Raw genomic sequence first — 23,169 nt, 5'->3', positions numbered from 1 at the left:
TTAAGTCATTAACTAATTATTTATGATGTCATTAAGATTTTTTGTTGATAATATAAGAGTTTCACCTATTTTATTGAACTCGGATGAATAGTTCATTATCAAAGCACATGTCTTGATTATTTAATAATTATAGTGAAATTATAATAGATAATGTTAATAATTTAATTTGATGCGCTATAATCAAAGCACATGTCTTCATAATAAATGCATTGGGTTTTCTTTCAAATTTATAAAGAAAAAACTCAGAACAATTCTATTCTTACCTTTTTTAGAATATATATATCAATTGAAATATTTACAAATGAGCTAATAATTCTTTATATGATATAGTAATTAATCCTTGGAACTTATATTTGATTGCGTAACATATTTCACTGTAATATGTGGCAACAATAAAAATAAATTAAGATATAATTAATTTTTATATAAGATAAATTATTTTTTTTCAAATGAGTTAATGTACAAATTAATATTAATTTAAGAATTAATTAATTATTTTCATAATTTTTTAAAAATTTATTATCACATAAAAACATTTAAATATATCCCAAATGATTTTGCCTATTATCGTAACATGATTAATAGGACAATTAATAGATAAGAGCACTTAGGGTGAGTCGTCTTAACTTAAATACTGCAATTAAGCTATTAATAGGAGGACAGATAATTGTTCCAGCCAATCATAATACATTTTTCCTAAAACAAAAAAAAAAGTATACATAAGAAAATGAAATATCAGTTAATAAATTAAAGTGAGTCTATACGATACCTAATATTGGTTGTACAATTGTTTAGCTGTCGGTCGTTTGATCACTCTCTTGTTTTTTAATAATGAGACAACTTATTTAATTTGGTGCTCGCTCGGAATTAACAAGTAAGTACTCAGTATTCAGTATATCAAGAACTAAGTACTTTATTCCTTTGTAGATAATTTACTTATAGTGTTTGGTCAATATTAATGTTAACTTATTTTCCAAGAAGGTTCCTTGATTTTTTGAGACATTACGTGTATTTAGTGGGATGTGACTCTAATTCTTAAAGAATTTCATCAATTGTTTTAACTACTATTTATTATAACTCCTTTAAATATGTTATGACTCAATCAGTCAATTGTCAATAACAAATAACATAACTCGATCGATACAGACTAGTATACAAATAATATAAAATTAACTAAATTTACTTATATTTTGATTGAAGTACCTTCGTCTTTTTTGCCTTTATTGTATAATCAAAATATCTTCTATTTTATTAAAATATTTTATTAATAATTATTGAGTCATAAAATGTTTATTAATTTTATTCATGATTGATTTTTTATTGCAAGACTTAATTAGCTATGTTAAATAAAATCTGTCTTCGTAATCATATTTTTCATCTTCAAGATTTAAATTTATAATTCTAATTAATTTTACCTTAATTTTATTTGGACTAAAGATAGGTTGATATAATATTTTTCCTTTTGTTACGTTAGTTTATATTTTTTTTATTTCAATTTATATTTTTATTTTACTTTTATGTTTAATATTTATGAATTAATTTATAAATGTCTCCCTATTTATTATGTTATTTTTTTAATTAAAAAAATTTGTTTCCATTACATATATAATACATTCATATTAGATAAATTGTTATTAAAAAAATAATATTAACTAAATTATTTTTTGTAATATACTTGTAATTTTTAATAATCATATTTATTATTTTGTTATTAATATTTTCTGAAAATATTATTTATATTTTAATAAATAATTTATTGTTATTTATCTATATTTATTGATATATTTAATATGTATTTAATATGCTCTTCTGTGATAATTAATAGTTTATTCATTTATTTATTTGTATGCATTTATTTATATGTTATATATTTTAATCAGTCAATTAATGCCTTGTAAAAAAATTCATTTATGGCAATTAATTAGTTCATTTTTTTATTTTATTAATCATATTTTTTTATATATATTTATGTTATGATTGTTTTGAATTTTTTGTGACTTTTTACTATTATTGTGATTTTTTTACTGAGGTGATATTCATTTATATTAACATGTTGTGGTAACATGTACAAGTTTTTCATTTCAGTACCATTATTGTAAAAAAGTATTGTACTTTTTAATATTGGTGCTAGTGCTGTTTATTATTTATAATAAAATTTATATAACTAACTCTATGTGTTTTAATTTAATATAATACTTTATTTATTTCCGAATAATTATAGAATGTAAATAACATTTTTTTAACTTTATTTTTTATTGAATAAAATACATTTATAGTTCTTAAAAAATCCAAATTATACTTAGATATTGATTTTATACAAAATTCTCAATTATTTTAAAAATATTACCTTGTTACTTCTTTTTAAATTACATTTTTTTAATTTTAAATACATTGTATTTATATCCTTGTAACTTGGAAAAATCTCATTAGTAATCTACTTTTTTATTTAATGTTAAATTTGTTTTTAATTAGTATTGATCTTAATTCATTAGTTAATACTATTAGTCAACACTTATAAGTGCTAATTTTTCAGCAGTAGGAGATAATAATACAGAAAAATCAATTATTTTGTTGGCTTCTTTCTCTCTCCATTCAACTATGATACGTTTCTTCAATATGGTATCACAACTTTTTACTTGAAGAACTTTTTTTTGTATACGTGGTTTCTTTAGTTGTAAAGATTGTTATATTTTTTTTTTTCTCTTTCATTTCTTTCATCATGGATTTTGAAGTTGATCAATCATTGAGCTATATTATTTGAATAATGGAGAAAACGCACTTATTTTGGTTTGATTATTATAACTCTTAAAGTAGACCAATGCTCACCGTCCTACCCAGCAAAAAAACATAAGAAAGTTTGTTGATGACTTATTCTTTCAAGTAGTTTTGAATCCCTTATCATTTTCTACTTCCTACCTGGAAACAATGTAACAAAACACTAGTATTATGGTTTATGCACTCTGATTTAATTTCAATTTGGTAAAATATACCAGGGATGAATTATGCACTTAATATTGGAAAAGATTTTTTGTTAAAATATTTTTAAGGGGACTTATGCTTGATTTCTAATCTTCAAAAAGAATTAAACATCAATATTTTCTCAAACTAAGAAGGTTTTATTTCAATAGCATTTACTTTTTAATTTTTGTTTTCTTTTTGTACTTTTATAGACTGATAGGATCCAAATAGTACATTATACTAGTTGGAACAATGGTCTATGATCTTTCGATCGCTCCTCCTTTGTCGTCTTTCTAGTATTCGGTCGATAGTAAATTCGCAAAAGGTTCTCCAATGAAAGTAAGTGCTTTGTATTACAATGAATGATATATTAATAAACTTGTAGTGTAACAATGCTTATTTATAATGTCAATTGGCCTATTTCGTTTATGGTATGTATCTAATATTATCTTTAATAAAAGAATATTACCTGATTTATCACATAGTTACCAGATTTATAGGATATTACTTGATTTATCGTGTATCTTTCTATTTTCTATTAATGTAATCAGTTTGTCCGGTCGGTTACCGATACCGAATAACATGACTCACTCAATTCTGACCGGTACAGTTTTTATGATCTTGTTCATGTTGCACGACTCATAAATTTTGTTCACACATTTTCTTTAAATTTCCATATGAATGTTTTTATAACACATGATATTTTTATATTGCATGTTTTGTTTTATTTATATTATTTAAATATTCTAAGTTGTAATTGAAAGAAAATTGATCCTAGATTTTTCATTATGTTTCAAGGAATGTGATCTTCTATTAAGGGCATTTTCCTTACAATAATTTTGAGTAACAAAACAATATTTCTAACCTCTAATGAACATTCATTTAATATTTCTCAATCTTCATTATCCATTATTTCTCTTTCCCTTAAATACAAATCTCTTATTCATCACAAATCACAAGATCTTTGTTCACTTTGACTCTAACATCCTGTACAAAAACTTCTTTAAATAAGATATAATAATATTGCTGATTTAATATTTCTTTTCTTCTATTGCTTTTTTTTTCTTTTACTACTTTTTTTTCTTTGACTATGATTTTTGTCAGCACCATTTTCTCTCCAATCTTACCTAGAGATCGTGATAGCATGTTATGTAACAATGAAAAAAAAAGGATTTAAATTGAAAGGTATAGAAATAAGTTATGGAAATAATTAAAACAAACCACAACATAAATAGACTCTTTTAGACAAGCTAACTCCAAAAATTCAAAACAAAATATTAGACTAATCATAAAAAAAAATGATGATAATAATCCAACTCAAATGGTTCATAATAAAGAATTTCTCCTCACTAACAAAAATAGTTTTAATGATATAAACATTCCCTACTACATACTATAAAATATATCATTATTAATATCTTATGATATAATTAAATCATCATTAATACTCTCCTACAAGAAAATCATGAAATAGAAATCAATTTTTAGAGACCAAAATAATTAGTTACGATAGTAACTAAATTAGATACCATTTTAGAAACTAAATAAAAAAATTGGTTTCTAAATTAGTTTATATTATTGTTAAATAGTTTTTAAATTGGTATCTAAATAGCAACCAGGGTTTTAACTACCAATTATTTAGTTTCTAAAACCTTGTTGCTAATTAGATACCAATTTAGAAACTATTTAACAATAATATAAATTAATTTATAAACCAATTTTTTTTAGTTTCTAGAATAGTCTCTAATTAATTATTTTGGTCTCTAAAAAATTGGTTTCTATTTCATGATTTTCTTGTAGTATTTGCGATAATAATTTTAAATATTATTAAAATTAAGTTCTATTGTAATAATTATTAATCATTTTATATAATAATAATAAAAAAAAATATCATAAATATATAAGAACATTATCTTTTTATCCACGAATATATAAAACAATAGATTAATTGTGACTATTGTAACTATGATAAGAGGATGAGTGATCATCAAACATTACATAACATGTTTGATATGATCAAATTCTCCATTAAAGATAAAAAGAAGTAGTGAGAGAGTGATGAAATGTAAAAAAGACCGGTAATGATGTTTGGCAAGGGTTGCCTGCAGAACCATATCAAAAGTACTACAACTTGTTTCACTTATTTTACTTTAAGATGACTACAAAAACATTTTTCCCCTCTGAGACAGGACAGATAACATTTGACGTTATGCGCAGGTCTGGTGATGTCTTCACTGGATCTGCCACACAAGATTAACCTTCTGTATCAATAGGGTCAATTGCACAGTGTGGGAACCAACAACAAGACAACTTTCATTCATCACCTGTCACAACACCACAAACTGTTACACCCTTATACGATTCACCTGTTGCTACTGTTGCTGTTGCTCATCTTGCTTATTGCCACAATTAGTTATCATATCCTATTTCTTGATGCCACCAGCCTCAAACTTCGTGATTTCTTTAGTTATAACAACCCAACACAAGGCAATAATCTCGCACAATCAAGCAATGAGTCTCTTCAATTTGTAAGGCTTTTAATTTTGAACCACAAAGTCATAACTAAAAACTGATTATACTGTTTTGGAGAAAGGGAGATATTTCTGATGATGATGATAAGATTTGGCACCCCTTTTCGTCTAAAATAACGAATTATACAAATGCTTGAATGAATGCAACACGTCATCAGACAGTGATATATAGAATGGTTCGATCTCCATTTTGTTTCAATGAAAAGAGTCATTGTTATTCCTGTAATAATACACCTCTCATATACAGCTGGCGGGTGCCATAGTGTCGTTGAAAAGTGTGTGTATCAATTATCATGAAATAAAGATGTTTTTATTGTGTTATTCATATTTTTTTTCAGCTACAGTGATTGTAAAATACTGTTATACTGGTTTCTAAATACCACTTTATACTATGTCTCAGCTTCCGGGCCACAGCATGTGTCTGCTCTTAGGAGTCCCAAGAAATTTTACGGAAAAACCACGTGACAAATGCAAGGACGTGTTTCATATAATGTCTCCCAGAAAAATATTAGATTATGTGGAACAGTTATATAGCTATGATCTCCACTGATTTTCATGTTATGTACGGTAGATATTTTGAAGTTAAAAAGAATAGAAAAGTTAGAGTATGTGTTATGCAAAGATTGAATGGAACAATGGTGGTTTAATTTGCATTATGAAATAATCTGTGATGTCTCACAGCTCATGTCTTCCTTGTCCTATTATCGTTGGTAAGACCACCGCAATACAACGCTTCTTATCTCAAGAGAATGGCTTGGTTCATTGTTATTGGACTTATGCGTTAAGTCTCAACCTATAATTGTCCACACATATGTGTTGTACATATCCCTCTAATATCGATAGAAGCAGAAAATGTTACTTAAACCAGTCCATCATTGCCACTCGACAAAGATTGATGACAGGATGTCACGCTTAGCAACTAAGTCAGTAATAGACTGAAATTCAAGGCTCTAATTTCAGCATTTGGTGTCTTAATTTAACCATTCAAGCCTTTCTTGCTTAATTCTGTGACCCGGATTCAACCATACCAAGTGATTGGGTTGTGAGTGGTCAAAATCTACTACAAATTCTCTTTTTTTCATACAACCAGCATACAGCTTAGTTTTCCTTTGGAGATTAGTGTTTTCTTTTCTTCTTTGTTTCAGAATCATCACCACCAATATTTTCCGACAACTCAAGAGAAAGTATACATTCGAAGTGCCAGAGTGCTTCCTCAAGAGGCTTTTCCAACTGAAAGTAGCTCCAAAAGTGATAGATAAGTGTCATGAAGAAGAGTTCTGGTTCCTCTCAGAAACTTGGTTCATTTCTAAGTCCAGGAGCACCAAACTATAGAGAGAGAAACACTGGGAACCAAAACGGGTGGAGCTCAGAGAGGGTGTTGCAGGCATCGAGCAGCAGCATAAGGCAACAAGCTGGTGTGGCTAACTTGACACCCTTCAACAGTGGAAGAACAATACCCTCAAAATGGGATGATGCAGAGAGGTGGATTTGTAGCCCCGTTTCAGGCTATAGTAATCACAAAACTAATTCCTATGCACAACTTCAGCGGCGACCCAAATCAAAAAGTGGTCCTATTGTGCCTCCAGGAACAGGCTACTGCTTCAATTACTCACCCACAATTCCATTGCGCCAAGGTTTGGCAGTGAAAAACTTCATGATGGGTGGTTCCCCTTTTTCAACGGGAGTGTTGGCACCGGATGCTATTTCTCTTCACCATTATTATGCACATGACGCTGTTTTTGGTCCCCCTTATGACTTTGACAATAGTATGCAATGTTCTAGTCCTCTTCTCGACAATAATACTGTAACTCTCCCATCAGTGTCCAGTGCACCGGTGTGGTCAGAACTGCTGTGTGAGCCATCTTCGCCTAATTCTCAAGGTATAAATATTGGAGTTCTTCTTCGAAGTAGTAGCCTTTCTAAATTTACATTGCATACTTCATTTAAGATGCTGTATATGTATCAAATGGATAAAGATTAGTGGAAACTGATACATTGATTACACGATATAGTTTATAGCCCAGTGTATGTGACTGATTAGTTTCAGGGAACATTTAACTCATACTGTATTCAGAACACAGATATTCAGTCCAACAAGATTAGAAGTCATTCATAAATAAGAGATGCGTATCAAGTACAGATTGGTTGGTCACACATTCCTTTGTTCAATTCCGTAGTATAATTAATGTCTTGGTCTATTTGTGGGAGATAACTCTATCAAAGCAATGATAAGATTTTCTATTTTTTGTGCAGTCACCACAATGAATATTGGGCTGATACGTTCGTTGAATATGAGCAATTATATAACTGTGCATTGACATGCAAGAGAATTCACATATTTAAACGTTTCAGTTGTTTTCCTTTACAGATGAGAAACAAAATGAGACTAAGAATGAGGAAGCATTGACATCTCCTCTCTCTAGATGTGATAGAGGCACTCAAATGAGCCCTCCTGAAACTCAGAATGATGCGCCAAAATCCTCACCCACATCGACCATGAATCAACAAAATAGCCATGCTGCAAAGTTAGAGGTCAGAGATGTGGAGGTAGACACTGAGGCTACTATTATTAGGTGGTCTAAGAGCCATGTACCCAGGCTGAGCTTGCTACCTGGTAAACACTCTAGGAAAAGTAGTAGTACTGAAACCCAACCTTCAGGTTTGGATATTACAGAGTCAACGTTGGACTCTACCAAGTATGTTCTTAGACGCTCAGCTGATTTTAGTGCCATGCATGCCTCTCATTGCCCAATATCATTATTATCAAGATATTTGAATCTCTCCAACATTCATTCAATGATCTAAACAGATTTGATGTCATTGTTTCTTTTTTGGCGCAGGTTTGAGACAGAGGAATCCAAAATCATTGCATGGGAGAGTTTGCAAAAAGCCAAGGCTGAAGCGGCAATGCGAAAACTTGAGGTTTTTTATTCATTAAACTTGAATATATATTGAACTTTCTCATATGATGTGTGTCCCTATTCGAACTCAAATTCGTAAGCAAGATATTACATTCACCAATGTAGGCTCCATCCCTAATCAGTAAAATCGTTGTCGTGTGGTGTCATGCTGAATGATAAAACTCAAAACATTATACACACACTGTATGTATACAATAACTACATTGGGGACATCTCTACTTTTTCTTTTCCCTAGTGATGGAAGTATTTGACACAGATGAAATTGGAAAAGAAGAAATCGTCGTCGATGGAAAAGATTCTAAACAAGCTGAGAAGGGCGCAGATGAAGGCTGAAAAGATGAGAAGCCAAATAACTGCTGAACAGGATCAGCAGCAGGTTTCCAAGACTCGGAAAGTATTTTCATTTCAAAAATATGCCCAGATATGGTCTCCAAGGAGCTGCTTCGGCACTCATGCTCCATGATTAATATTTAATCCAATATACAAGCCCTTAAATTACTAAGGTTTTGTCCCAATGAACACAGAAAAATCATATTCAAGTCATAGGCCTTTTTGTTTGCCTTTTGTACTTCCCAAATAATGTCAATAGTAAATTACTACTGCATTCTTGGTGCCATTTGACATTTTCGGCATTCTTGGTGCCATTTGAATTACTACACCTAATTTTTTATTTTCTTTTCCCTGAACTCAAAAGCTATGAGGTTCAGCCACTTCTCTTAAATAGGCGTATCTGTGTGTCGGACACACGTATCGGTGTCGACACTTGTAAAACACTTATCGGTGAAATGTTCAATTTAAAAAATATTTGTTGAATTTTTAAAAATTCTAATACGATTCTATAACACAATTTTAAAAGGTATAAATACAATAATTTTCTAAAAATTCAAATTCATTGTATAAATTTTTATTATGATTATAAAAATAAGGAACAAATTCTTTTGAATTAGTCATGAAAAATATCTTCATGCTTCCAATAGAATTAAAACATATTTTTACACATAAATATTTATTTTCAATTTATATAATTCAAAATTATATAATATATAGATCCGTGTCTTACATTTTAGAAATTATGCATATATCCGTGTTCGTATCCGTGTCGTGTTAGTATCGTTATACCTCAAAAAAAAAAGTAGTCACTACCATTAATCCATGCAACCTGTGATTCGGTATTAAACAAGTCTAATTGCGGGTGGTCAATAAAATGGAGCGTTTCCCATGACAACTATCACAAGATTTGCATTATAAATAATGTTTAAAATATTTCATTTCTTTAAAAAAAATATGCACATCAATTTAACTTAAATTCTATATCACTAGGACAAACCTGTCGACGAGCTTCCATCTCAATGGCCAAGATAATTTAATTGGTGCCGACACATCATAGACCCGCTTTTAAAGTGCAGTGAAATAGAAGAAAAATATTATTTTCACACACTTTTTTTCATTGCTCCAAATTACAACTTCCACAAAAATATTGTTTTTGCATTACTTCAAATTACAACTTTTACATTATTTTGTACCTCACCTTTTACATTGATCTAAATTACAACTTTTTTTTATCATTTAATGAGGTGTAATTTGGAGGGTTTCAAATTATCAATGCTGTTCTAAATTACTACTTTTTTTTGTCATTTAAAGAGGGGCAATTTCGAGCAGGTGTGAAATTATCAATGTTCTAAATAGAATGATTGGGAACACATCCTTGTGACATCTTTTCAGCGCCAGTCTATATTTTCACGTCAAAACGGAAGAAAAGAGCAAAAGCTCTTATTATTTGTAGCTTCTAGCTTCATGCGATCCAAATATGTTGCTAATTGAAGATTAAGTCAAAGCCCTTTTTCGTTACGTCTATATTACAGGCTTGACCACCAAATGACTGAAAAGCGCAGCCAGGTTCGTTCGCAAATATAATATGGGCATAAATGAATAATTTATTATGGACCATTCATCAGCATCCACTCTGAGAATACACAAGGAACAATACATGGCACGAAATGTAGCATTGTTCTAGAATATATCATATTTTCATAAACTGGGCTTTAGTACAAATGGATACAAGACAATATGTTCAAACAAAAAAGTATTTTCTGGTTTACGATGGATAAAAAAAATCCAATCCATGGTTCTTACAACTTCATAAATCATGATTAAATAACAGCACCACAGTTCGCTGTCATCAATAAGCTGTGTCCCTACTAGTACGGTCTGTACCTCCAATCTGCTCTAGATGGTCTCCCAATTCCATAACCCCACTGCAAAACAAAATTTATAATCAATAGCGGAAACATGAAACTATATTAATACTTCAATGTTTCTTAACATATTGTCCACATTTTCATTTCCCTTATATATATATTGGTTATAAAATCATTAGTATGTAAATACTCACATCGTCAAAGTCTAAGCTACCATACATCCTCCCATAAGATCGCACAGGACCGCCATATCCCCCAAAAGATTCCATCATGAAATTCCCACTGGGCCCTGCATCATCAACGGGTGTGGCCGAATCTATTGCAACCTACAGGTGCAAACCACTAATCAGTCAAATGGTATTTAAACCAAAAAATACATTGAAATAAAACAAAAATATAATTAAATCATATTCACATCCTGATGACATATCATAAGGAATTGACACTTTACTTCAATTATATTTGTCTACTGTGCATATACGATGTGTAATGCAATTACAGTAGAGAGTCCCGTTATATCACACAGATCTCGTTAAGAAATAACAAAACAAATCCACACTTCTAATTACATGTTCTCTCGTGATTTGAATGAACAAAGAGTTAAGCTGTTAAAATATAGTGAGGCTAGAAATGGGCCTTTTTAAAGGAGAGAAGTTAATCTCCACCCTGTACCTACACAGATTCCCTTCAACCACATCTATACATCTAAATTTCAATTACAGAAAAATGAACAAACAGAAACTCATAGCAGATGAAAGTTGGGTAGCACTGCAAGCTAGCAGCAAATTTAAATTACAGTACCTGATGCCCACAAATCTCATGAGACCTTCGTGAGACACGATCTGCAACACCATCTTCAGCAAAAGTAACAAATCCAAAACCTCTATGACCTGTTCTCTTAGGATCCTACCCAAAAAAAGACAGTCAAGTTAGCAAAGCTTTCTCAAACTCGCATGTGCATTTTTTTAATATCTTACCCTTGCAACATAACCATCTAATATCCAGCAAAGTATATGCATTTTTTAATATCTTACCCTTGGAACATAAACATCTAATATACGGCCAAATCTTCCAAAATATTGACGAAGATCCTCAGAAGATGCTTCTGGGGGAAGACGGCCAACAAAAATTTTCTTACTGGTTCTCCGAGCAGGTTCTCCCCCTATTTGATAAAATATGGCAGTCACTAGTTAGTATGAAGCAACTTAAATCATTTTAATTGAACACTTTGCATGCTTACGTCCATAAATTGGGCCAGGATGATCATACAAAGTAGGAGTACCAAGTGCTGCATATCTAGTGGCAGCAGAAATGTAAGCATTGTATGCACCATATCCACCTTGTGGTGGCATTCTGCTGCTGCCAATAGGCTTAAAGTCTTCATCCTGGAAAAAGAAATATACAATCTTATTTAACTAAAAGGATAAGGAAATTTAAATTTTAAATAATTAAACATTTTTTAATCATTAAACAGTACACTTGGGTAGTGAATGATATCCACTATCAAAATTTAATTAATTTGAATAAAGAAGTCTTGGTTATTACTCTGCAATTTCCAGAGACTATTCTACAATAAAATGACAAGCTATAAAAACTCTTACCTTAGGTGTAGCTCGATCAACCACCACCGCAGAACCTCCCAGTTCATGGGTTTCTGACATCAAACTCTCCACAGAATCTGTAAGACAAAACATGTTCCTTACAGTAATTAAGACATCCCATCCACGGTATTTCAGAATTCCAAAAACCAAAATAGTAAATAAAAATATTGCATGTAAAAATTCCAAGTGATACACAAGATCCCAGATAAAGTAGATAAAATATGCAGAAACTTAAGATTAGAGCACACACGCTAATATATATGCCAACCTGCACTTGCAAAAGTGATGAAACCAATTCCACGATGTGTTTTGGAGCCTTGATCCTGCAGGAAGAAATGGTAAATTGTCCATAATTAAGAAATATGTATAACCCGCAAAAATCTGAAGTTTATGTGCACAGCCATAAATGAGAATTCAACAGCGAGCATAAATACAAAAAAAAAATAATTAAATATACATACCAACTGCATTTAAATTCTGAATGGATAACAACCAAATAGGAGTAACGTACCTTTGGCATGTACAGATCTGTTATATCACCATACTTCTCAAAATGACTGAAAGAAAAAAAATATATATATAAGGTCAGGTCGTATAAATTCAATTAACACAAGAATATATTACTAAAGGAAAAAAAAAAACCTCGGTGAATTATTATAGAAGATACTACACACTCATATACCTTCGGAAAGCAGCTTCTGTAACTGATTGTGGGATCCTGGCTACAAATATTCTAGTAACTTTTTTTACCGGTGCCCTCATTTCCTCCTTTAATGTGAAAGCATTACAAGAATAAGTAGTAGAATCATAATATATGGTTCTTGTATTTTGTATAAAATGCGCATGAACCAGACTAAATTTCAAGTTTCGAATTAAAATTTGGTTATAACCTTCGGTGTGGCCACTTTGACTTCCAGCGTCCTATTACCAAGAATATGTTCACCTGATAATACATCCTGCAGCCAGAAAGTCATCCAAATCAAGATATAGTAGACATTATAGAGGGGTGTCTAAAATGAGAGCTAGAGAGATGAGAGGAGGTAATCTTGACCATAAAACTCTCCCTTTCTGTGTAAAGAGGCTACCTTAGCATCATCCACTGAAGCAAATGTAACATATCCAAAACCACGAGACCGTCCAGTTGACCGCTCCTAAAAGAAATAAAGCGGATTAAAATGCGTCTTCAGACAAGTTAATGGTATAGGGGCAATCTAACCTAACCCTGTGCAGAAAAATTATATTTCACATCACCGGCGCCAGCTCGATATTTCTTCTCTTTTTTTCTCTGTATTTGTGGAACTAAGACCAAGTATGTTACTTTTACTCTACCATAACCTTTTGACATCAAATTTGGACAATGAAGGACCAATTTGATGTATTACTCTGATAGTACCAGAAAACTAAACTAATTTTATTTTCGGAGGGCCAAAATGGATGTTTACTCGAAATGGATTAATATTCCTAAAGCTTTGAGCTCAAGTACATGGCAGTTGGATGAACAAAAACATCTTCAAAAGCAGCATAAAGAATTAACCACCACTTCCTTCTTAATTTATTTTCTTGAAAAAAATGTAAGCAGCAAGGACTTTTAATTAAATTCAAAGCAAATAGGAGTAGAGACGGGACGGGATGAAGTAAAATTACAGCGGATAAACACATAAAATAAACAATCTATTGCATTTAGTATCGACACAGTAGACGAGTATAAAAAGATTATGAAATAACAACACAACAGAAGAATGGAAAGTAAAGGCTAACCTTCATGACAATGCAATCTTCCAGCTCCCCAAATTTGCTCATGTATTCCCTTAATCCTTCAGTATCGACATCCCACGGAATTCCCAAAACCTAATACGCAATTTTAAAGGACACGAATCAAGAAAAAAAATAAAATCAAACGATGCCATTTTTTTATATCATAATGAACATGTAAGCATACGAATAGAGGAATAAATATGAACAAATTGAATGAACATGACTAACCACAAGCTTTCGCTGCTCCATCAAAAAGTTCAACAAATCACAATGAAAGAGAACGAAACGCTGCACAAGGAAAAATCCCTGTCCACCACTCTGAGAATAAAAACACACAAAAAAAAGGGGGGGAAATAAACTATCCACCTCCTCCTCCTCTTGGGGTAATGGAATCTCTCAGCAGAGCACTCAGCGCTCTCACCCCTCTCTCTCTCAAATCCTCACACTCGCCGCCTGCACATAACAAGCACACTTCTTTCTCACACACAAATATCGTCGTCATCATCATCATCATCATATACTACCAAATGAAAATCAGCTTTTGGGGGTTGGAGTCTACTGTAAAGGATAAACAAAGATGTATTACAAATTGAAAAAAGATTCGGTGAATTAGGCGCTCACTGACCTTGGTGAATACGAAATTGAAAACCCTAAATCGAAGATCTTCCTCTCTCGCTAGCTCTCTCTATCTCTCCTCCTTCCTCTCCCGCTCGTGACGCTTTTTCGCTCCGTCCCTTCTTTCCTTTACCGGGCCATCATTAACATGCCCACTTTGCAATCTCTATCAATCAATTGGGCTGGGCCGGGTTGGACCCGGTTTAGTGTTGAACCAACTATTAACCAAACCGTTAAAATACATCCTCTCCTTTAACATTATTTATTTTTGAAAATCGTTAATTATATACATTACTATAATAATTACTGTATTTTTTTACAAAAAAAAATATTCTATTAATAAATTATAGTTTAATCTTAAACTTATTTAAATATTTAAGTAAAATATCAATAAATTAGAGTATTATTGAAAAAAAGTAATAAATAAGCTAAATTAAAATGTTTTAAATAACATACAATATGTGAGAAAAACTGTGATGAATGTGTTATTGGCATGCAAACCATCTAGTCAAATAATTCTTAGATATGAGAATGAAATTTTTATTTGTGGATTTTCTCAATTTCTTGGTTTTTCTGTCTTTTTTTATTAGATGAGTTGTTCTTGTTGACAATCTTCTATGGCTTCAAGCTTGTACCGAGTTACGCTGGATTGGAATTCTTTTGGATTTCAAAATTGTGGTGAATCTTTTGATTTAGAGTTAAAGATATTTATGGTGTTCATCTTTACCATTGTATTACGAGTATAATTTTTTATAACTATTCTTGGAATTATGTTTAATTAGATTTTTTTTGTCAAATGAAAAATTTATTATACGCGATGAAAAAATAAATTAGTAACTTTGCTCAAAAGTAATGTCATAATATCATAATGTTTCTACTAAAAAATAACTATTGTTAACATTAAATCATACAGGAAATACAGTTGCTGATTTTTATCCTGATAAAATTATTTATGTATATATATATATACAAGGTCACACTGTTAATATAAAACCATATTTATAATTTAATTTTTAATAGATTAATCAGGGCAAGCTTGAGCAATTGATCGTTTCAATATAAATTATAAGTATCGTGAAATTAAAATTCAAAATTAATTTTTTAACATAACTTTAAAAAAAAACAAGCCAAACTATCATTAACTATTGCAATCAAGTCCAGAACGCTTTGAAATTATGGTTTCCTCCATGTCAAAGTCAAAATATAGAAACAGAAAGATGATTATCAGAAAGGATATAAAATTTCCATATATTTCCATATATTTATCAGAAAGTAGCAAACGAGGAATAAACATTTACCAAAGTTGAAATGAAGAACTTCACATTAGCCTCATTAATGATAAATGATGCAGCAAATGAAACAGACTTTAAGGTTGGCTCGCTTATTAAGGAAATACTAGTAAGTCACATTATTGGACTCATGAATCAATCTGCTTTGAAGTGCCTTTCAATTGATCCGAGAAGAGTGGAATTAACATAATCTTGTGTACCATGAGCAGGTAAACCAGGCACAACTAAACCAAATAATCTGAACCCAAACAGAAACCATCCTTCTCTATAGTGGGTTCCATGTTTGGTGGCAATGGTAAAGCTCCTTATCATTTCCAAAACAGCATTGAACACCATTGGTATCACGCACCATGGCGAGAAATAGTTCTTATTCGGCTCTTCTTCCAGAATCTGCAATAACCAAACAACTTGTTAATTCTTCGCTTCACCTTGTTCTTCGGATCCATGCATGTTATCAAAAACCATTTTGCAATCTCGATATACTATTTTTTCTCAAACATTGTCTTTTCATAAATTTAAATTTGTATTGGCTCAAATATCCTTTTGACTGTATATGATCCAGTGACACTAATAGTGTAGGTGACTCTTTTATATATATATGTATATTATATATTATCAGCAAAGAATAGAATGAAGGCTCTTAAATATCTAATTTTCATTTAATTATTAATAGGTTAAATAACGAGTTAACTCCTTTATAACTAGATACTATATTATACAAAATTATTTATTGTTGTTTTCCAAAATATATATATGAAATTAGGCTTCCCAACAAAACTGTTAACTTAAGTGCATATAAAATTAAAATATGGGCTTTGAACAGAAGTCTATAATTTAGTTTAGAGTGCTAATACTTTGACACCTATAAGAAAAAAAAATACTCATTTAACAGCTTAAAATATTAATACTTTTTTTTTTTAACTTAAAATACCAGTGCATATTTTATATTGTTAAAATGGAATGTGTTGTTACTTTGTATGAAGAATACTGGTTTGTAAATTGATATTACTTACTTACTTGTATTCGTCTATATTAATATACATTTATGTATGCTGATAAAAACTGAATCCATGTGCTATGTTTTCATTGACCAACTTATAAGTGTTTTTTTCTAATAAAAAGTGATACTTATGTCTCGTCCTCTAATTAATATTATCTGCATTAAAAAAATGCAGAGAGATGTGATTTGATGATGAACAGTAAAATCAAACGAACGAATTCAGAACAAGAAAAAGTACTTACCCTGAGTTCATAGCGCCTGTTAAAGAAAAGACAGACCCCGAAGTGCTTGAACAGCAAGTCCTTATCATCGTAGGGCAACCTCGGAACTATGTCATTGCAATAAACAAACCTGCAATACCTGATAGAATTCTCCCTCAATTTTTGTTTCATGAAGTCTGCATATGCTCCATCTCCAACTCTAGGTTGCCCAAATGTGTAGATCCCTTCACACCTCTCCAACAGCAACTTCTCATCATGCAAGAACATGATCGTAGGGTACAGAATTGCGAGCGCTCCTCCCAAACTATGACCCGTGATAATGAACTTTGCATTGGGATTTTCACTCAACCCTTTCCTTAAAATGTCTCTGATAACATAGTAGGCCAACGGGGGAAGATTTTCATCCCTTTGAATCTCCTTAGGCCACCCCACGTTTTTTTGTAGCCCTAAAGCTTTCATAAAGCCACCATGCATTTTTCCAACGCCGGGAATCCCATACCACGAGATGTCAAGGTCAGTGCACCATGCATCTGCATCAAAGGGTTCAGTTCCTCGGAAAGCCACCACGTAAGTATCCTGCTCCTCATTCTTGTCCAAAAGAATCAACACTTGGGTTGTGGCCTTTCCTTGAAAATCTGCCATGTGCAATGCAACCAGGGGTTAAGCACAAGAGATTAGTTAACGCTGAATTGTGTGAACAGACTTCTCAGTTTTCAATTAAATTTGGTATTACTTCTTAATTGTGACTAATTATAAAGTTTATTTAAAAAATAATAGAAATTAAAGTTAATTTTAATGAAATTTTTGAGAGATTTAAAAATAATTTTACCTTCAACTAATTATTCTTCCACACACAAGTTTTTTAAGAGAGCTAAGAACTAACACGGTTAACTCTCTTATAACTATACACTGGAATGAGTAAAATAACTTTTACATTTAACATCAACCAAGTAGTTAAGTTGATTAAATATTTTTGTTTTCATATAATATATAAAAATATACTCTTTTTAAATTACCTTTAATTATATTTATTGAGAATGATAGTAAAATTTAAAGATAAAAACCATTTTTGAAATAGTAATATCAAATGTGATTTAGGAAACTAAAATTTGATATTTAAGTTGCCATGACTTTTTTTTTTTTTTTTTACTTGTGAGAAAGTGCGTTAAGACATGCAGATGAGATTGCTTATTTTTAGTTCTTACCATTCCAGCAGTCAAAAAACCCCACGAATTCCATCTGTAAGAGGTCACAAGTCTCAAACAATATTAATTAGGAATGCATCTCAAACTGAGGAGAACACAGAAAATGTAAAGAAAAAATAATTGTTTTACCTTCCATTGAGTTTTGACTAGAGCTCTAAGGTAAGCTGCATTCTCGTAGGATGCTTTTGAAGCCATCATGGCTAATGAAACATAGTACCTGCAGTCATCACGCTTGATAGCATCCAACTTTATTCGCGCATCCAAATTTCCGATACAAGACAAATAATTTGGTGCATTACGATCGGGGACGACCAAGTGACCTGTTTTGTTTAAATTTTAGTTCGTGAGATTTTATACCGATGACTTTCACTGGATAATTCATACATATGTTTGATTGGAAACTGTAGTAATAAATTAGATTTAAACTTTCTTTCGATACAAATTTTTTTATTTTGAGATTGACTCCACTTTTTTTTGGTTCTTTTATTATGTATCTTTCACAATTATTTCTTATCAAATAACACTTTTTTATAAAAAAAAAAAAAACTGAAAAGTAGAAAAGGTGATGTGCCCGTTATAAAAAATGAGAAAACAAATAAACTAAAACCTATGAAGCTTATATTTTATTTGTACTCTAATTTATATGTTTCCACTCTTATTTATTTTCTATTTCTGCCTTGAAGTATTATGAGTTAAAATAATTATACTTGACAACCCACTTAATTATATATAATCTCTGATGTGACAATTTGTAATAAAAATATAAAATAAATTTATAATTAAATAATATAAGAAATAGTAAAATAATAGTATTGATTGATAATTATAATGCGAGTTTAAAAAAAAAATTATTGAAAATCGTTCTGAGTTATGGGACAACGAGAGAGAAGATATGAAAGATAATATTTCTATTTAATGCCAAACAGCACATTTATTTATTACTACAAGAAAACTATGTCGGGGCCCATTTCTCCAAATGTTCCACAATGAGCCTGCGACACGTTCAGGGGTGAATTTGTTTTATAGTGTTACCCAATCAGACTCTGATGAATAATATTTTGAAAAGGAGATTTAACAACTGGCAGACAATTTTTTAATTGAAAAAGTTTGTTCAATTTTAATTTAACCTGTTTTTTTAAATATATGAGATAAGGTTATATCAATATCAACATCAACAATCAATCAAATATATCGATTATAATGTACAGAGAAAAGTGATGACAAAGTTCGAATTCATCTAATACAAAATAAAAAATAAATATAGCATGTATTATACAAATCATGAAAAAAGTTATATCATTAACAGATAATATATAATTAATTTTTTCTAAATAATATTGAAGGCGAGCTAGAATGAACTAAACCCAAAAAATATTAAATCAATGGGAGATAAATCAGAACTAGTCATGGAGAAGAGGAACCAAAAACTCTTGTCAGAATCACTTGGACTACTCTTTCTAGGGTAAAGAAAAACGATAGATGGATGCAGATTTCTGCACAAAAATTCCACCGTGGAAAAAGGAAGAGACTGGTAGGGTTTTTAGCTTTGCACAAAACAGTGGCTGTGAAGTAAATGGATCTGATGTGGTAAACATTTTTGTTAAGCTAAAACACAACCAAGTGCTAAGTTTAAAAGAAAAAAGTCTCAGATCTATGCAAGATGCATTCAAAGAAATTACCTGTGAGGAAGTTAACGGCAATCATGATGAAACCTCCGTTAAGGAAATAGAGGTTGACGAGGAACTCGACGAAAGAGCCGAATAACGCAAGTGGCTTCGCGACGAGCAGCAGAAACTTCTGGAGCACAACGGAGACGAAGATAAGCCATCTGTGGCGGAAGCTTCCCTCGTAAGCTCCCTCAGCGTGACTGTCCACAAATTTTCGGTGTCCTATGTTTCGGGAAACCAGCACACGAAAAAGATCGAAGAAATGAGCGTCTTCTGGGTTCAGCAACATGTAACTGTCAGCAAAACCCTTGTTGCATCTGCAATCGCCATTGGGTTTCTGCGCCATGCCCAACAAACTCCACAAATTAGCAGAAGAAGAGGAAGGGACAAATGATAAAGCTCGCCTCCCTTTAATTATTTATACTTGAGATCTCAGAATGTTTCACTCTATTTACTGTTAGCAGCATGTCCCCAAAATATTGGTATTTCTGCAAAGCTTTTTTTAATTCAATTTGGTCAGGGAAATAAAAAGAACCAGTAACCCTAAAAATAAAAATACAATAATACAGTTTGTACAATAATTTGAAAAACAATGACTTTTAAAAGATAATTTAATTTATTAAATCATTCATATATGGCTAAACGAAGCACTGTTGGTGGATACTGCAAATAATGCAGAGAAAATATATTTATATATATTTTTTCCTCTACTCTTATTTATGAGACTTTATTTTGAGTTTTTAAAAGAGAAAAATAAAAAATTATTTACTTTATATATTAAAATAAGTTTATACACGAATTAAAAATATAATATTTTGTTATAAATGAAGCACGGGTTCTAGAAGATAAAGTTAAGTATAAAGTGGCTAAATCGGCTTACAAATATCTTATCTTATTTTTTCATATAAAATATCTTATCTTTCTTTAAAAATAAAAATCGTGTTTTTTAATCTTAACTTCTTTCCCACCTTTTTCAGAGTTTGGTGGCCAAGTGGCACCGTGAAAGGACAAAACCAAATCATTCACTGCAAAATCCACGTGGTGATCTTGCTTAAACTGGTTTTTTAATTACTAAGCATAAAACATATTATTTTTGCGAAAATTGATTTTTTAATTAACTAGTTTCAGAGTATTTTCACGTGTCTAAATAAGTATCTGAAAATAATTATTAAAAAAAGAAAAGTTAGTTTGTGAGTATTATTTTGTCGATTTCATTGTGAATTTTTAATAAAGATATATACTTCCAAACATATATCTTTTACTTTTTACTTTTTAGAGTTTAATGACTTATTTTGTTATATTATTTATTTATGTTTATAATTTTATCCTATTATGAATTTAAAAGTTTGTATTTATTTTAACTTCTTTTTGTAAAAGTGTTTGGTGGTGTAACCAAGTGGAGGAGGGGTGTGAATAGATGGTAGGAGTGACTAGGAGCAAAGCATAGTGAATGGAGAAGAATGACGTGTCGAGTGGTGTGAAAAGAAGGCATTTGAATTCAGGAGATGTGGAACTTTTGTGGTCATCACAATGGTTCAATGCCTTCTTCCTATTGTGAAGAAGCACGATGGGGCTAAAGAGAACAACACTTTAATTAAATAATAAGGAGAAATTAAAAATAATAATGAAACTCGTTATATGGTAGTATAAACAAGATTTAATTACTTTATTCGTCTTTACATTTAGGTCAATATTCAATTTAGTACAGTGATTTTTTAAAAAAATAAAATTGTATTAATTTGATCTATATTTTTTAAAATATATTCAAAATGGTCTTTTTCGCTAAGTTAACGTTAAGTGGAGTACCACGTAAACCGCTCAAACCCTAATGTGTCGCGTCGTGAAGCCGCGGTTTTCAAATCTTATGTGGATATCCAACCGAGAATAGAACATGCACGACCATCCTGTTTTCCACGTTCTCTAAGCTCTCCTTCACCGTTCCCAAGCCTAAAGACCTTCTCATTTGCAGTGTTCTCGAATACTACAATCGTTCATATGATTAACATCACCCCCAAAAATGAACGTCACCTCGATTGTTTCAAGAATCGTAACTTCTTCAAAGTCACCACCATCGACGACCCTGTTATACGCAGACTCGCGAACTAGGACAAAGCCGCGGTGAAGAAAAAGTGGAACCGACTGTCGGCGGCGGAGCGAGCTTGAAGGAGGTTGAAAGAGAAAGAGAAACTCACATCTATTATGCCGCATAAACCTTCCTATCTGCCACATAAGTAACACTTGATGTCATAAAGTGAGACTTAACGGAAATTATCATTTTGGATACATTTTAAAATATATGACCAAATTGATATTTTAAAAAATCACTGTAGTAAATTAAATATTGATCTTAAATGTAGAAACAAATAAAGTAATTAAATTTATAAATAATAAAAAATTATCACTTTGAATAAAATAAAATAAAAAACGCGTTAGTACTATTACAGTTCAATGACATTGAGACAGTCAATTAATTTTTTAGGTTGTACATCTTGTTTAGGACAACCGTTTACAGGACACTGTTGAATTGAAAAGAAAACCACCTTATAAATGCAAGAAGGTACATTAGAGTGTGGGGACAATGGGAACATCGACAACATATAAATGTGAACCAAAAAAAAACAAATGAAACTAATACTAAGTACAACACGTTGACTGATACTTAATTTTAATTAGATAATAAACAAAAGTAAGGAAATGAAAAAAAAAAGTGAAAAAATTAAATTATTTAAAAGAAAATGAATAAAAAGTTAAATATATTTGTTTACTAATAATTTTTTATTATTAATTTAAAAATATTAATTTAATTACTTATTTTATTATAATATAAAACATACAAATTAATAGCATAATTAATTGTATTAAAATACAATAGGATATTTTCATAAATATTGATGACATTGAAAAGATAATCTATTATGTTTAACAAACATTTACTACTCAAGCAATGTAAAAGATAAAAGGGATTTTTTTTTCACATTTTTTCATGTTTATACAGAAAATTTAACGTGTTACTTTCCATTCTTTGGTGTTTTTTAATTATCTTGTATTTAATATTTTGTATTTTTAATCTCTATTCTCGTTGTTATACTATACTTTCTAAGCCTTGATATAATCAACCTGCGAGATTGATGCATTAAATTTTGAAGTCTTCTTTTTGGTATTTCACACCAATTAAAATTTGCATTATTATAACGCTGTTTCATTAATT

At 30.8% G+C, this 23,169-nt stretch overlaps 3 protein-coding genes across 5 annotated transcripts; 1 reads left to right on the top strand and 2 right to left on the bottom strand.

The window, feature by feature from the left end:
• Positions 1 to 6,004: 6,004 nt before the first annotated feature.
• LOC137810120 (Remorin family protein) lies at positions 6,005 to 9,014 on the top strand. 3 transcript variants are annotated; one of them, XM_068611253.2, is made up of 5 exons: positions 6,005 to 6,531; positions 6,635 to 7,369; positions 7,858 to 8,185; positions 8,330 to 8,411; positions 8,667 to 9,014. In XM_068611253.2, exons 2-5 carry the CDS (start codon positions 6,754 to 6,756, stop codon positions 8,871 to 8,873), a joined length of 1,233 nt encoding a protein of 410 aa, XP_068467354.2. In that variant the 5' UTR covers positions 6,005 to 6,531; positions 6,635 to 6,753; the 3' UTR covers positions 8,874 to 9,014. The 3 variants fall into 3 exon arrangements, with proteins under 3 accessions (XP_068467354.2, XP_068467355.2, XP_090154183.1); XM_068611254.2 differs by having other exon boundaries at positions 6,104 to 6,531; positions 8,516 to 9,014; XM_090298057.1 differs by having other exon boundaries at positions 6,327 to 6,528.
• A 1,401-nt stretch (positions 9,015 to 10,415) lies between these two features.
• Positions 10,416 to 14,779, bottom strand: LOC137810112 (RNA-binding (RRM/RBD/RNP motifs) family protein). Its single transcript, XM_068611243.2, has 14 exons — positions 14,590 to 14,779; positions 14,193 to 14,417; positions 13,968 to 14,057; positions 13,295 to 13,360; positions 13,100 to 13,165; positions 12,892 to 12,977; positions 12,721 to 12,766; positions 12,478 to 12,532; positions 12,210 to 12,286; positions 11,849 to 11,993; positions 11,643 to 11,770; positions 11,410 to 11,514; positions 10,803 to 10,934; positions 10,416 to 10,665 (listed from the first exon to the last, which is right to left on the bottom strand). The coding sequence occupies exons 2-14, from the start codon at positions 14,211 to 14,213 to the stop codon at positions 10,609 to 10,611; spliced, it is 1,074 nt and encodes a 357-aa protein (XP_068467344.1). The 5' UTR covers positions 14,214 to 14,417; positions 14,590 to 14,779; the 3' UTR covers positions 10,416 to 10,608.
• Positions 14,780 to 15,800: 1,021 nt separating this feature from the next.
• LOC137810119 (triacylglycerol lipase OBL1) lies at positions 15,801 to 20,493 on the bottom strand. Its single transcript, XM_068611252.2, has 5 exons — positions 19,974 to 20,493; positions 18,424 to 18,614; positions 18,295 to 18,328; positions 17,111 to 17,724; positions 15,801 to 16,258 (listed from the first exon to the last, which is right to left on the bottom strand). The coding sequence occupies exons 1-5, from the start codon at positions 20,305 to 20,307 to the stop codon at positions 16,004 to 16,006; spliced, it is 1,428 nt and encodes a 475-aa protein (XP_068467353.2). The 5' UTR covers positions 20,308 to 20,493; the 3' UTR covers positions 15,801 to 16,003.
• Between the last annotated feature and the right edge of the window lie 2,676 nt (positions 20,494 to 23,169).

The sequence above is a fragment of the Phaseolus vulgaris genome, chromosome 2, assembly GCF_051622355.1.
Source record: "Phaseolus vulgaris cultivar YP4 chromosome 2, ASM5162235v1, whole genome shotgun sequence".
Classification (NCBI taxonomy): Eukaryota; Viridiplantae; Streptophyta; class Magnoliopsida; order Fabales; family Fabaceae; genus Phaseolus; species Phaseolus vulgaris.
This window is presented reverse-complemented; position numbering and strand designations above follow the sequence as displayed.

Excerpts from the sequence above, each read along its gene's own strand:
- LOC137810112 (XM_068611243.2), bottom strand. The coding sequence starts at position 14,213 with ATGGAGCAGCGAAAGCTTGTG. Across the intron at positions 13,361-13,967 it reads AAGATTGCATTGTCATGAAG|GAGCGGTCAACTGGACGGTC; the intron begins GTTAGCCTTTAC and ends TATTTCTTTTAG. Across the intron at positions 10,666-10,802 it reads GTAGCTTAGACTTTGACGAT|TGGGGTTATGGAATTGGGAG; the intron begins GTGAGTATTTAC and ends TTTGTTTTGCAG.
- LOC137810120 (XM_068611253.2), top strand. The coding sequence starts at position 6,754 with ATGAAGAAGAGTTCTGGTTCCTCTCAGAAACTTGGTTCATTTCTAAGT. Across the intron at positions 7,370-7,857 it reads ATCTTCGCCTAATTCTCAAG|ATGAGAAACAAAATGAGACT; the intron begins GTATAAATATTG and ends TTTCCTTTACAG. Across the intron at positions 8,186-8,329 it reads TCAACGTTGGACTCTACCAA|GTTTGAGACAGAGGAATCCA; the intron begins GTATGTTCTTAG and ends TTTTTGGCGCAG.
- LOC137810119 (XM_068611252.2), bottom strand. The coding sequence starts at position 20,307 with ATGGCGCAGAAACCCAATGGCGATTGCAGATGCAACAAGGGTTTTGCT. Across the intron at positions 18,329-18,423 it reads TAGTCAAAACTCAATGGAAG|ATGGAATTCGTGGGGTTTTT; the intron begins GTAAAACAATTA and ends GACCTCTTACAG. Across the intron at positions 17,725-18,294 it reads GTTTTTTGACTGCTGGAATG|ATTTTCAAGGAAAGGCCACA; the intron begins GTAAGAACTAAA and ends TGCACATGGCAG.